Source organism: Pseudopodoces humilis, chromosome 5 (genome assembly GCF_049639895.1).
Source record: "Pseudopodoces humilis isolate 2021_Gansu_Grassland_sample_001 chromosome 5, ASM4963989v1, whole genome shotgun sequence".
NCBI lineage: Eukaryota > Metazoa > Chordata > Aves > Passeriformes > Paridae > Pseudopodoces > Pseudopodoces humilis.
Window position 1 is genome coordinate 22,271,594 of NC_142204.1, and position 13,892 is coordinate 22,285,485.

Below are 13,892 nucleotides of genomic sequence, written 5' to 3' on the forward strand. Positions count from 1 at the left end.
CATTAATAACCATACTGGGAACAGGCTCCTGACGTGGACAGATATTTTGCATGACCCAGAACAGCAGTTGCTATGCCAGATGAAGAAAGTACTGGGTCAGAGTTGCTTGACATCTCTAAAAACTATATAGACACTAAAAGTTAATGAGAATTTCCATGATGTTTGGGTAGCGTGACACTTGGCATGCCAGCATCACATTCATATAGGCAAAAAATTACATGTTTCTCTTTTACCAACCCTAACCTCCAAATGGTACATGAATGTTTTTTTAAAGGGTGGTAACAAAAATATGTCCTGATTTCCCACAGTATTGTCTCACAAAGTCAGCACAGAGGAGTCCTGAGCCAATACACTGGGAAGGCTGTTCTCCATTCCACAGGACTTTCATGTTGCTTTGCCGTGTCAAAACTTCCACAAAGCTTATTTTGAATAACAAAATTCTCCCTCCCTTCACAAACTGAGAATAAAGCCACTTCCCCTTTCCTTTAGATTACTGTTGGTGCTGCCAAGGGTGGATGAAGACCATATAAACAAATGAGAGGAAAAGTAGGTGCTCCAGTGCTCAGGAGCAAGGGAATAGAGATGGCCATTGGCAGGATCACTCCCCATGAGTACAAGTTTGCTGCAGTGCTGTTTCCAGCAGCCTTCCTGCAAGGCTGGACATTGGCCCTTGCCAGGAGCTCTTGGATGGGGTGTGCAGAGGGTGCTACACAGTGCAACAGAGAGGTTGGGGGCTCAGCCCTGCCACGGAGACTGCTGGGGATTCTGCAGCAGGGATTTTCTTGAGGGGATCAGGAATTCCCTCGCAGCACAGAAAAGGTACATGTGCCTGTATCCAGGTGCTTCTTTTCCTGGCCAATCTCAGGAGAAAAGCATGGATCAGGCACGAAGCAAATTTGACAATGGGGTGAGGCAAGGACACGGCCTTCCTGCGGCTTTAGGGAAATCTCTTTCACCAGCAGAGAGTGGTAGGAAAATCTGTGTTTAGAAAGGTTGCTGTGAGGCACTTCAGTGGTATTTTTAGCTGCTTGACCAAAAAAAAAAAAAAATTAAAAAGAGCTTAAATGGCAGATCAGTCTCAGTGAGAGAGAGGTGCCAATTTCTCTGAGCTCTTGTGCAGTCTTAGCCCAAAAAAGGAGGAAGAAAAACCAAAAAGAAAATTTGAAAAGTCAAGGTGTGGGTGATCTGCCAGCAGTGCCCCGCTGCCCTTGGGACATGTTCTGAACCACCAGCTCCAGCAGGGCAGTCAGGCGGTGGCTCACCCCACACCAGGCACCTTCAGTCTCACCACTTGCCGAGTACCTTTGGTCTCCCTCGGCCTCTGCCGGACCACACCCGGCAGCCGAACACTTCCATTCAAATCCCACGTTGCCTTGTTAATGAGTATTTAGCTAAAGAGCTGCCGGCACCGCTCCGAGGTCTCGCTGTGGCCGGCACTGCTCAGGGGAAGGGATGAGCCCAAAGCCCTGACTCCTCGGTGCCTGGGGTTCTAGGCGATGCATCCCCCCAAAAAAGGGAGATGTTCTTGCTCTTTATTGCACCGGCTGCAGTCCATAAGCTACATAGTGCACAGGGCTCTCCAATGCTGAGCCCACTCTGCCCTAAACTAAGGTCTTTGAAGTAATATCTGCCCTTCTTTGGCTTATTTCTCCTCCTCAGCGTGTACCTGTCACCCTCTCAAGACAGCAAGTCCTGCCTGCTGCCCTGGAGCGATATTTGGTGAGGAGTGAAGGAGGGAGCACAGACTATGCCACAGACACCCTATGTGTGTCTCGAGTAAGTCATTTAATTTGGCGCATCCTGAATGCCATGTCTCTAAAATGGATTCATTCCCACACATTGCTCCTGGGTTTGCTGTTTTCCACCAGCACAGGTGACAGCTGGCTGCCCATCCGGCACCCCGGCGTTCCCATGCCTGGATTCCCGGCACGGAGCAGAGGCTGTCGCAGTTCCACAGGAGATGGACACAGCAACCCCGCGCGTCCCCAGCTGAGAGAGGTGTGCAGCTTTCCCAGCCTGGACCAGCAGCTTTTCCAGCCCTTCCCGCCTCAGCCGGTGCGGCCCTGGGAAGGACGGCTGGAAGAGCAACATTTTGTGGCTGCGAGCGATGCCGCGCTTCCCCCGCCCGGCCGTGAGCCCCAAAGCCCGCGGCCACCGCCTCCCGCGGCTGCTGAGTCATGCTTTTCCCAGCGTGGGCGAACTGCTGAGTCAGGGCCGGGCCGGGATCGCTGAGCAAGGGCGGCACGGGGAGCGATTTGTGCTGAGTCACGGCGGGGCCGCTGCTGCCGGCAGGGCGCTCCCTCCGCAGCGCCGAGATTGCGGCTGCTGCTGCTGCTGGCCCCGGTCCCAGCGCTCCCGACAACTGGAGAAATCTCCAGAAACAGCCCCTTCCCACGGCCCAGCTTTACTCCTGGAGCAGGGAACCACGCGGAGGTCATTTGGAAGCCTTGCGGGGAGGGAGGGCTCGGGTCTCGCTTTCTGTGCAAAACTTGGCTTCCCGTTCCTCCTTCTCCTGGGAAAAGGGTGCGAGCAGCGAGGTACAAGGTCCTCTTTGTTGTGTACGTGTGATTTGTCAAATCCAAAGCTGCGCCGTTTGTTCTGTCTCGCAGTCAGGGCACACTTAATTTTCCACGGTTGTGGCACTGAAACAAAGGATGCAGCTGCACTGACTGAAACCTTTGCACAAATGGGACTTTTATTTGCTAACTCTGCCCCATTCCCTTCCACACCTCCCTTTGGCTGCCAGAGCAGCCCCTAGCTGGACACAGGATTGATTCCCCCGACCACCAAGGCTCTAGGAAGCGTGGCACGCCCTGTCCCAACATTTCAGCCCAGTGTACCCATAACCTGCTGTGTGTTTAAGGTCACTGCCTGACTCTGGCCAGGCACATGCCTTGCAGGGCACTTGATCTGTTCTCCCTCCTTCTCCCCGCTCTGTTTCCAGAGAGCCCAGGCTCTCTCCTGGCTCATAGCTATGTGCTGCAGCACACATATACCCATACATCTATGAAAATATTTATTGTAATCTCCATTTCCTATTTTTGTCATGCTGGTTCATTTATCCTGGGAAATCTGCCTGCACCTCCATCTCCCACCACACTGTTTTCTGAGGTTCCTGGGGGGGGTTTGCCTAGCACAGCCTGTCCATACAACCCTCCAAAGGTATCAGCAGTGCCAGCCCCAAGGACAGCTGCAGCACCTGAGCTCTCCATAGGGATTTCCAGTGCACTGGACTCTTGACCTCCTTTTTTTCCACCTGTATCTTAGCTCTAGACTGGGATTTCTGGATGCTGAGAGTGCAGTGAGCACAGTCAGTTCTGTTAAGGTGGGGCTGGGAGAGGTAATCTCCCTTTGGTAAACACAGATTAACACACAGGATATCCCTGTACACTCCAGCACAGACTCCTTTCTCCAGCAAGTTATTTTAAGCAGCTGCTGTAACTCCTTTTTCCGCTACCATTACTCAGCAAATCCTGGTCACTGAGTCAGCTGAGTGCAAGCCAGGCAGCTGCATTTTGCTGTGTCACGGTTTGAGAGAGCCCATTAGCCCCTCTGAGCTGGCTAAGGCCGGTTTTCCCCATGGAAACCAAGCCAAGCCGAGCTGAGCTGCTGGGAGCTGCCTGCCAGAGCCCAGCGTGGAACAGCACTACCCACAAGGGACTCAAGAGAGCTGGCTTTGCATCCCGTGACTGCCTGTGTAACTAGACATTTCTGGCCATAGATCTACTGGCAAAATAGTCTGTTAATGGACAAAGAGAAGAAATTTCCTGCTCCACATGGAAATACTGACCCCTCAATAACTTTCTGTTGATTTTTAACCACTCATCTCCCATCTCGTGACTAAACTTTCTCAGGGGCTGGGATGTGCAGGCAGGTTTTAAGCCCAGCAGGAACTTTTACAAATATCTTGCCTGAGGCCACTTCATTAGTCTTTACTAGAAATCCCCTGGGCAGTTTTGCTGGTGTCCTCACAGTGAGTAGCTCTGGCACTACCCAGCCACAGCTCATGGGAAGGGCAGGAGACAGCAGGGCTTCTGGCAGGCACAGTGGAGACCACAGCTCTGACACTTTAGTGATTTTCATGCAGAATTTCCTAGTGACCTGGATGCAGACTGGCCTCTGAGTTCCCATGGCCCACTATGCTCTGGGAGACAGTTTGCTCCTTCTGCTGAAAGCACTCACCTCCCTCCCCGTTCATTGCTCTCAAGTGCAAAGTTCTCTTTGAGGAGGAGATGGTCCCTCACAAACACCTGCTGGCACATTGGCTAGCTCAGTGTCACTGACCTCCCACCCACCATAAAGCAACAACACAGCAGAAGCAACTCAAGCCCTTGCTGTACAACACTGGAGGGGCCAGAAATGCTCCAGGCCAGCAACCGCAAAGATGATGACACCCCACTTTCAGTTCTCCTTCCATCTTGCTGCAGGGCATTTGGGCCTTTCCAGAGAGCTGGGCTCAGTCTCACAGCTGCCCCATCCCAAGAAACCCAAATCAGAGAGAGATCAGACAGCATAAATCACTTACATGGCGTGGCTTTCTTGTCTGCACCTTTGCCCATCTGGCAGAGGTGAGCTGCATCTCTTGTGACCTGCCCAGGGGAAGGTAAAGCCCCAAGAACCAGAGGAAATACTGCTCCATGTCCTGGGGCAGTATGGTTAAAAGCCAGAAAACCTACCTGGAATGGTAGCAACATGACTAGACACCCTCTCTGTCTTCCCCCCCCAGTCTCATTCAGACCTACCACAATCCTGGATGAAAGGGAAAAGGACTTTTAGGTGTATCTTTTATGGAGTCTCCAAGCACACAGCTGCTTGGAAGAAGGCAGGAGGGCAGGCTGGGGAAAAAAATCATTGGCTTGAAAGCACCCAGAAAGTCCTCAGGAAGAACTGGGTGAATTGCCAGGGCTGTGGGTGAAAGGAGGGGCAGGGATTGAGGATTGGATTTTTTTCATATTATTTCACAAAATTAATAATATACTGTCATAACATAATTCTTATTCTCATATAATTCTCATATATTTCCTACTTCACTAGAACTAGAAGTTCAATTTGTGCTCCAGCTTCCCCTGTCAGGATAGGACTCACTGAAAACGACAGGAAACAAGAGCTTTAAAGAATTATGGCAGAGGGAAACATTCATTTTGGGGGCATTCCTGTGGCATACTGGTATCAATGTTTTCAGGAGGGACTGGCCATGGGGCTGTCTGCTTTACACATGCACTCTGCACTCAGATGGTTGGGGCTTTGTCACACACAAGATTCAGATGTGTGCACTGTTGCTTTAAAAGACAAAAGCAAGACAGGAAAAGTCTGGCTGAGTCAGGATGGAAACGCTGAGTAATCCTTCCTGAACGCTGCATGCCAGATGTCTGCATATTTTTTCCAGAACAGCTTTTTAACCTACAGCCCCCAGCCCTGCTGGGGCTGGTGTGGGTGCAGTGACAGGGGGACAGGCGAGCTGCTGGCTTGGATGACAGCACCCACACAGAGGGCTGCCTGCAGAGGGACAGCAGATGCCACAGTCCTTCTTCTTCCACCCAGGCTCTGCCTCCCCACCACCCACTGCACGAGTGAACCAGGAGTTTCTCACACCCACAGCAGCAGGGCAATGGTGGCTGGAAGTGCCTTGCTCTTTTGGGCTGAGCACAAATACGTGCTTTTCCAAAGTACAGGCAGCCAGTGCGTCATCTGTCCCTGCTAGCCTAGCTTCCAGCATAGCTACAGGTGGGCAGGAAGATTCAGATTCATCTGCTGGCTGCTTCCCTGACCACTTTATCAAAAAAAAAAAAAACAACCCAAAAAACAGCAGAGCAACAGCTACTGACAGAAGCACCAAGTCCAGCTCTTTTCCCAAATCAGAGAAATTATTTGCCTTTGAAAGTCTCTGCAGACTTCCTCAGTTTCCCCCAATCATTGTATGGTATCTTTTCAGCTACCCCACCCTTCTGGGTATCCAGGAGATGGTGTGCTATTTTCCTAAATTGCCCTGCACGCTGCTGTGGTGACGACAGGAGCCAGCCGTCAAACAAATCAGATGCCATGGTTTCCACGAGCAAGAAAGCACGGGAGGGATTTCGCTGCACATCGGTGCTGGCATGCCTGTGCTGGCTCTGTGCAGAGGGACAGGGTTCGCTGCCCACTGCCAAGGGAAGGGGCAGCTGCACAAGGACAGGTCTGGCACCTGCAGACCAGAGCTGGTGCGTGCGTGAGCACAGACGTGGCAGACGGGATGTTTATACCTGAGCTGTGCTAGAACAGGTGACCGTGAGTGCTGGGTGAGCTCTCCAGGCAGGGTGCAAGGCACACAGCCTGGGGCAGAGGGCGAGGAGGCTGCTCTCTGTGCCCCTGTAAACCCATCCTCCTTGTCCAAGCCCTCTGTCCCAGGACAACGAGCACCCCTTGCAGTACCCGGGCTCTGCCTGCCACAGGCAAGGCACTGAAAGGGTTACAGAGCCACGCATCCTTAAAAGAGAAGTTTCTGGACATCCTCTTGTTTTTGCTTAGTTATCAAGATGCATCAGGTGACTTCCTTCTGGTTCTTCGGGGCTGCAGGCCAGGAGGGAGCCCAGCTGGGAAGGGAAGTGCTGCTGTGTCGCAAGCAGCGTGTGCTCGCCCGGAGGTCAGCGGTTCGCGCTCACGTGGGCTGGCAGTATAAAGCTGGATGTGGGAGCCGGGCTGCCCCGCTCACAGCTTCACTGTCCTGCGAGCTGCCAGCACAGACAGCAAGGAAGCCACAGCAGGGAAGCAGAGGAGCGGAACGACGTGGAGGAACATGGAAACTTCCCAGGCACACAGCTCCGAGAGGTGAGAGCGGGACGGGAATGAGAGGGAAGCGTTTTGTCAGAGGAGTGTTGTGTTTCTCCCCTCGCTTTTAGGCATGCTGTTCCTGTTCCTGTTCCTGCTCTGCAGGGGAAGGTATGCTGCTGCCTCCACCTCTGGATGGAGTCCGTCAGTCTTCCTTGCTCGGGACACTGTTTGGAAATCTGGTGCTCTCTGCTTCCCACCCACATCTCTCGGGAATGCTCAGCTGCTTTTTCTGCCATCCCAGGCTCCCCCTTCTGCCCTAGGGAGCCAAGATGTGTTTTGTCAGAGGAGACAGCACTAACACCCGTTTCACTGTTCTTCCCCAGAATGTCCACAGACCTGTCAGAGCTGCTGAAGGAAGCTACCAAGGAGGTGCACGAGCAGGCAGAGAACACACCGTTCATGAGGAATTTCCAAAAGGGGCAGGTGTCACTCCAGGAGTTTAAGGTACTTCAGAGCAGCATTGCTCGGGGATGGGATTTCCTCACCAGTTCCATCAGATGGGCTGTGAGGGGACTAAAGGGGGGAGGATGGGGCCAGTACAGGTAAGGAGGATGGGGACATGATGTATCAGCATCTCCTATGAAAAACATCAAACTCGTGCACCCTGGGGTCTTACTGGCTCCTCTTGCCGAAGGTGGGGAAGGACTGTGCCTATCACGATGGGCAGCCAAGCTGAAACAGGAGAAGAAGGACAAAGAGGTTGATGGGACTAATGCTATTGCTTTTCTCTTTCTTTATAAATGCCTGCATGTTAATTATTGCCAGTCATAGTTAATGGAGATAGAACTATGTTCAGATATTGAGCAGCTGAAATGCCCAAAAGAGGGGGAATTCTATATTTACAACGCTCTAGGCAGCTGCAGCTAGAAATAATGATGGGATGGTGAGAAAGTGAGGATATGGGATCATTGCTGGCACTGAACATTGCATTGTCACTTGAGTTATACCACAGCTGAGATCATGAACAATAACTCAAAAGTAGACTGAGTTTGAGCAATCTGTGTCTGCTACTAACAAGCATGAGCCTGTTGCTTTTTTCAAGATAAAGGACAACATTTCCACATATTAGCCTAACCTGGCTAGATACAATTCCTGCGATCTCAACCACATAACAAAGCCATGAGCAAAACCAAAGCAAACACCTGGGCCAGAAATTCCTGAGAGGCTATAGGATGTGACGCACAGCATTGCAAATAACAGCTACCAATTCAACCTGTGGCTTAATTACTTTGTTGTCGAATTGTTCCTTGGCAAATAAATCCACAAAAGTAGGAAAGAGACTATTTATTTCTGACAGGTGACATTCAGAATACTTAGCCAAGCACAAATTCAATCCCAGGTGCTGACTTCCTGCTGTTAGAAACACAGCATTGGTTAGGCAGTGAACTTTGAGACAGGCAAGAGTGTAAAAAGACCTTCGGGAACAAAACTTTGTTTCTTAGATGTTTTTTTTTTTACATGTTGTCAGGCAAATGAGATGGGACATGAATTTTAATAATTAACAAGTTTTAAAAAGCCATGTTTTTCATTAAACCACTGCCTGCTTCTGAAAACCATCAGTTGAGCTGTATTTTTGCTTAACTTGTAAGTCAATGTTCCCATATTTTGTTTCTTTTCCGGTAACAGGTTACTGTTTAAAAAACTCTGTTTTTGTTTACTCTCTTGGCAGACCTATATATCTGGCCTGCTACGTGACTCCCCAGATGGTTGATATTTGTTTCCACAGCCAGTCACTGCCCCTGTGCTTATCAAAGCCCTACTTGCTGGCACAGCGGGGAAAGGTTGAAATGGGAACTCTCTCACTGCAGAACTGACTGCTTTGTGAGAAAGGAAACTGCTTTCTATCCTGTGAGCAGCATAATCCCCCCTACCCAAACCTGACTCACCTCTACTGCAACACCTTCGTCTTTTACCTTTTGCTGCTCACAGAGGGTCCCAGGGTAAGAAGGGGTGGTGCAGGTGTAACAGCCTCTGAAAACAATGCCTGGGGAAGGAAGGAACACAGCTATATTGTCTCAGACCACGTGGAAAAGCTGGCAGATAGAAGAAAGTATCGCATAAGCTGGGAAAAACAACAGTAACAATGGTTTCAAAATAGAGGGGAGAACACAGCCTCACAGCACTCCTTCACAAAGGCATCTTTCAGAGGCAGGCTGTGCTTCCAGATCCCTTTTATCTTGTCTCCCTGGGGCAACCGAGGAGGCAACCCCACTTGCATGCCTGAGTGAGCAGAGTGGTGGTGCCTCAGTTCCCAGGATGGTGGGACGCTGACAGGATGAATATGTTGAAAAATAACCAGGGTGTGTCATCATCTCACAAGGCCCCACAAAGAGAAGCCACATGTTGGAGCATTCAAATTTGAACAATGTACCAGAAAGGATACCTTTGGGAATACCCTCTCTATTGACTGAGGGAATGGGAAGAGACCAGGAATGCTTAAACAGTTTACATTACATCAAGCTGCAAGACTTTAACTTGAAGGCAAGGCAGTGACTTTAAGAGCAGGTAAGACCAATACCTGCTGGAAAGGGCTCACCTGACTGCTGTCTCAAGCAGAAGGGGAAGGGCTAAACAGTGTCTCCCTGTACCTTGCACTGCTTTCAACATGGGAAATCTGCAACATCACAGATGTTTGTGACTCATAGTGGGTGTGCCCACAAGTACCTTTTTTGTTAGTACAATTTGTCCCACAGACTTGAAAAGACAAACACATGCACCTGTAGCTCATCCTCTTTCTTCTCTTTCAGCTGGTTACAGCATCCCTGTACTTCATCTACTCTGCTCTGGAGGAAGAGATTGAACGTAACAAGAACAATCCAGTTTATGCCCCTGTGTATTTTCCGGCGGAGCTGCACCGCAAAGCTGCCCTGGAGGAAGACCTGAAGTACTTCTATGGCCAAAACTGGAGGGAAGAGATCCCATGTCCTGAGGCTACTCAGAAATATGTCGAGAGGCTCCACTACATAGGCAAGAACGAGCCAGAGCTCCTGGTGGCCCATGCCTACACTCGGTATTTGGGAGACCTGTCTGGGGGCCAGGTGCTGAAGAAAATTGCCCAGAAGGCTCTCCAGCTGCCCAGCACTGGGGAAGGGCTGGCTTTCTTCACCTTTGATGGGGTCTCCAATGCCACCAAGTTCAAGCAGCTCTATCGCTCCCGCATGAATGCTCTCGAGATGGACCCTGCCACTAAGAAAAGAGTCATGGAGGAAGCCAAGAAAGCATTCCTGTTAAATATACAGGTGAGTAACAGCCTGCCAGCCCTGCCAGCCCACATCCTCTCTCAAACAAGAAAATAGCTACAGGGGAAATACAAGGCTAGTATTTCCACTGGGGAACTTATGAGAAGTTGTGGATCAGGGCAAGCTGGTCGGAGTTGGATGGCCATGCTTCTCCAACCTGGGAGCTGAGTAAAACAATGGTCTCTGAAAAGCTCTTCTCCCTCCCTTAGTGTTTGAGTTAACCCTGGGACTGGGGATTACCATCTAGTATCTGTCCTGCCTCTGTGGTGAAGTTCCACAGGTCTCCTGTGCACTCTGACTAGGTTACAGGTACCCTGCTTTCCTTCCCATCAGAAGATGGGCAATAGCCTTCTCCTTGGCTGAAAGCTTCAGGGAGAACCTGTAAAGTGAATGAGGAGTTTGAAAGACATCCTCTTGACTTCACAGCCAGCTTTTGTTCTATGTAAAATGTGCCAGGAGACTTAGACTGAAGCCTCATGTCTTCCTCTAGTTCCTAAAGTGCCTGGGGAAGGGGCAAGTGGTCCAGTGAAAGAACAAGAGGAGGCCACATAATGAGACAGTGTTCCTTCTTCTCAGGTGTTTGAGGCACTGCAGGAGCTGGTGTCCAAGGGCCAGGAGAATGGTCACCCTGTGCAGCCAAAGACAGAGCTTCTTCGCACGAGGAACGTCAACAAATCACATGAGCACGGTAAGACACTTCTAAGGGCAGGTGCTTCACAGTGCTCCTTCATTTCCTTCTCCCTTCCTCTGTCCTTGTTTGTAAAAGCCATTGGGAAACAAGCATGGGGTGCTTGCCCCATCTCTTCTCCAGCCATCAGCAGGTGGGGCAAGGAGAGGCACTGCTGTGTGCAAAGCTTCTTCTAGACATGACAGAGCAAGGATAACACACGGGGGCTCTCCAGAAAGTGTGTCAGTGAGGAAGCTTTACAAAAAGAGACTCCTCTCTCCACCTCTAGGGCCTTAACAAATCTAAGGTTCGTTCACCACAGGGTCACAAAACTGACCTTGAGTTCACAGAAGCAAAGGCATCAATTTTGGGTGCTGTAGATCAGCCGTGGTGCTGTGATGTTGACAGAAGGTTCTTCTGGACACAGCCCTATCCAGCAGCCTGTCTATTTGGACTGTATCTCCCTCTGATCATTTTCTTGCCTTCCAGAAGTATTTACCGAAAACTCTCCAGAGAGTGTGCTGGGTTTATAGTGAGCAGGGCTCTGGGTGGTGGAGTGTAATCAGCTCGTAAGTCAGGCTTGTACCTGAGTGAGGAGTGAGCTCACATGTTTACAGAGCAGAGTGGTTTCCATGATGACATGCAATTCAAATAAAAAAACCCTTATGGCCTACCCTTTCTGAAACTAAAATGGAGATTTGTTTTCAGTGCATAATGGATTGAACCACAGTTTTTCCATGGCAAAGATGAAAAGCAAACCTTGCCTTAAGCATCTCTAGATAATGAAGCTCAAAGCAGCTTCTGTGGGCGAGGCATTAAAAGTTCTCTGTGAAACCTTGTCATTCCTTTCCCAATACATGCATACAAGTAAGATTTTCAGAAAAAATTGGTGTTGGATGAGGAATCCCATCCTGAAGTTCCTGTACTGTGAAAAATGCTTGGAGTGCTAAAGACTGCTCACTGTCTTTAGACGCCTAACTAATTAAATCAGTGAGAAGTAGGAGACAGAATGCCTTTTAAAATTCTAGCTTCAGTATTTGCCTGTCTTCTGCACACATCAGGGGTTTGATGGAGCTGGGCGGTGCATGTAAGGAGACAAGGGAAGAGGCTGGTAGTCACCTACAGGCAGAGGGGCTGTGGGCCTTTGTGATTTCCAGGTCAAGTCTGCTGCTTCCCTTCTCCACTGGGAGAGCAGAGCCTGCTGCCATGGTTTCTCCCAGCTGGGCTCTGGGCTTTCTCCTTCTTCCCTGGATGACTCCAGCAGGGTGTGCTCTGGCACTGGGGAGAGCAAGCACCGCACCTTAGCAGCTTCTTGCCACAACCTCTTCTCAATCGTCTGTATTTGCTTTTTCTCCCTATTTGATCTAGGTCCAGCAGCTGGGAAAGAAAGTGAGAGGACAAAGATGAGAAGCACAGACTCGACACCCACCACTTCCCTGGTGCGGTGGATCATGGCGCTCAGCTTCCTCGCCATGACAGTCGCCGTGGGCTTATTTGCCATGTGAAAAAGCAGGACCTTCACCTTCTCTTTGTGACTTCCCTCACCCTGAACTAATCCAACTTTCCCAGTCCTTGCGAGAGAAATTACCCCTGACTGGGTACTGTGATCTTGGTTCTGCCACTAATACTAGGAGACTTTTCTCCCCAGAAATCAGAGTGTTGTAAGGGGTTTTGGGCAAAGTCTCTCCTGTGCTTGGTGTGAGCTCTTCTCAGAGACTAACTTTATCACCAAAAACCAAGGGTAGAAAAGGCTAAAAGCAATGGCCAAGGATTGTCGTTGCTTTACAGAGTGCCTACAAAAACCCAGGATCAGAAACACAGCTTTGACATCTGTCTTTCCTCAGAAAGACAGAGCTCCTCGGAGCTCCTCTGCTTGGATTTTTTATACTGCTAGATAATACTGTGATCATTTTTTCTGTGGAGCCACATGGCTCCCATGGGCTAGACGGTTTTACATGACACTAGCAGGTCTTTGTTATTTTTTTTTCCAATAATTTTTGGTCTTTGAAAAACAAGGCAGTTATTGAAGATACAGTGTCATTCTTGTCTGGTTGTATAATTTATACACATAATAAATTTCAACATAAAATCTTCAGGCCTGGTGTTTCCTATCATTGAAGCCTTACCCAGGGAGAAAGGAGGTGTCTTCCTCCCAGTTTTATGTCTTTTGGAGCTACTCCCTGCACAGACATGACAATAGACAGAAGTGGGAGCTATCATCAAAGCCAGACTCTGCTCCCACTCACTGCTAACAATAACCTGTTATAAGCTGGGGCAGGCTCCTTCTGCTCCTACACACTGCTCTCTATTTCTAGAAACAGCCTGAAATTCAGTCAGTGTGCAAAGTATTTTTAAGGGTTGGAAGTGGTACATAAGAGCTGGTTTCTATTCTATCAGAAGCAAAAGGTGATCTCTGAAGTGCCAGCAAAGGGCTGCGTTACCAGGCTGCCTTTGCAAGAACTTCAGCGTGAATCAGAACTGCAAGTGTGTTTTCACCACCCAGAAGTTGAAGGCATCCCAGGTTTTGGTCGAGTTGGCCGAATGGGAGGCATCAAGCACACAACCACTGCCCCCACCCAGGTGGCAAACCAACCTCCCCACTCCCAGGACTCGGCACACACGTGGCATTGCTAAAGACACTCCAGACACACAGCACTGCTGGAGCAGCCCATGCACACAGCTTGCTTTCCTTGCCTTTTGCTGAGGCAGATCGGGAGGGCTGGCTTTGTGCCCAGCCACAGGCCCTGCCTGCTCCAGGAGCTCTCCCAGCACGGGAGAGGCTGCAGGTTGGGTATGGCACTGCAGATACTGACAAAACTGCCGTGCCACCACCTCAGAGGCCTCTCTTTCTACCAGAAAGCCTCTGTGATCAACCTGTCCCCATGATCTGCCTGTTCTGGCTGTGACCTTAATCCTGAAGACATGTGTTCCTACTGATCTGTTTTAATGACCAGCACTGAACCTGCTCAAAGAGCAAGAATCAGAAGGCAGGTCCTGCTGAGAATGAGCAGTGGGAAAACACGACTGTCATCATTCTCAGGCTCTTTTCTACTCTGCATCCCTTCCCCAGCTCCCTTTAATAATTATCTCTTTGGATCCACCTGCCAGAACAAACAGTTAATTCTTGGGAAAGACAGTTGGGTGTTTGAAAAGCAGGGATATGAGGTTTGATAGCTATT

General features: G+C 49.9%; 1 protein-coding gene across 1 annotated transcript; it reads left to right on the top strand.

The window, feature by feature from the left end:
• The first annotated feature begins 6,644 nt into the window (after window positions 1-6,644).
• Window positions 6,645-12,808, top strand: HMOX1 (heme oxygenase 1). The gene is made up of 5 exons (XM_005527550.3): window positions 6,645-6,804; window positions 7,131-7,251; window positions 9,555-10,046; window positions 10,623-10,734; window positions 12,082-12,808. Exons 1-5 carry the CDS (start codon window positions 6,662-6,664, stop codon window positions 12,216-12,218), a joined length of 1,005 nt encoding a protein of 334 aa, XP_005527607.2. The 5' UTR covers window positions 6,645-6,661; the 3' UTR covers window positions 12,219-12,808.
• The last annotated feature ends 1,084 nt before the right edge of the window (window positions 12,809-13,892 follow it).

Coding starts and splice junctions, on each gene's coding strand:
- HMOX1 (XM_005527550.3), top strand. CDS start 6,662: ATGTGGGAGCCGGGCTGCCCCGCTCACAGCTTCACTGTCCTGCGAGCT. Junction 6,805..7,130: donor CAGGCACACAGCTCCGAGAG/GTGAGAGCGGGA, acceptor GTTCTTCCCCAG/AATGTCCACAGACCTGTCAG. Junction 7,252..9,554: donor TGTCACTCCAGGAGTTTAAG/GTACTTCAGAGC, acceptor CTTCTCTTTCAG/CTGGTTACAGCATCCCTGTA.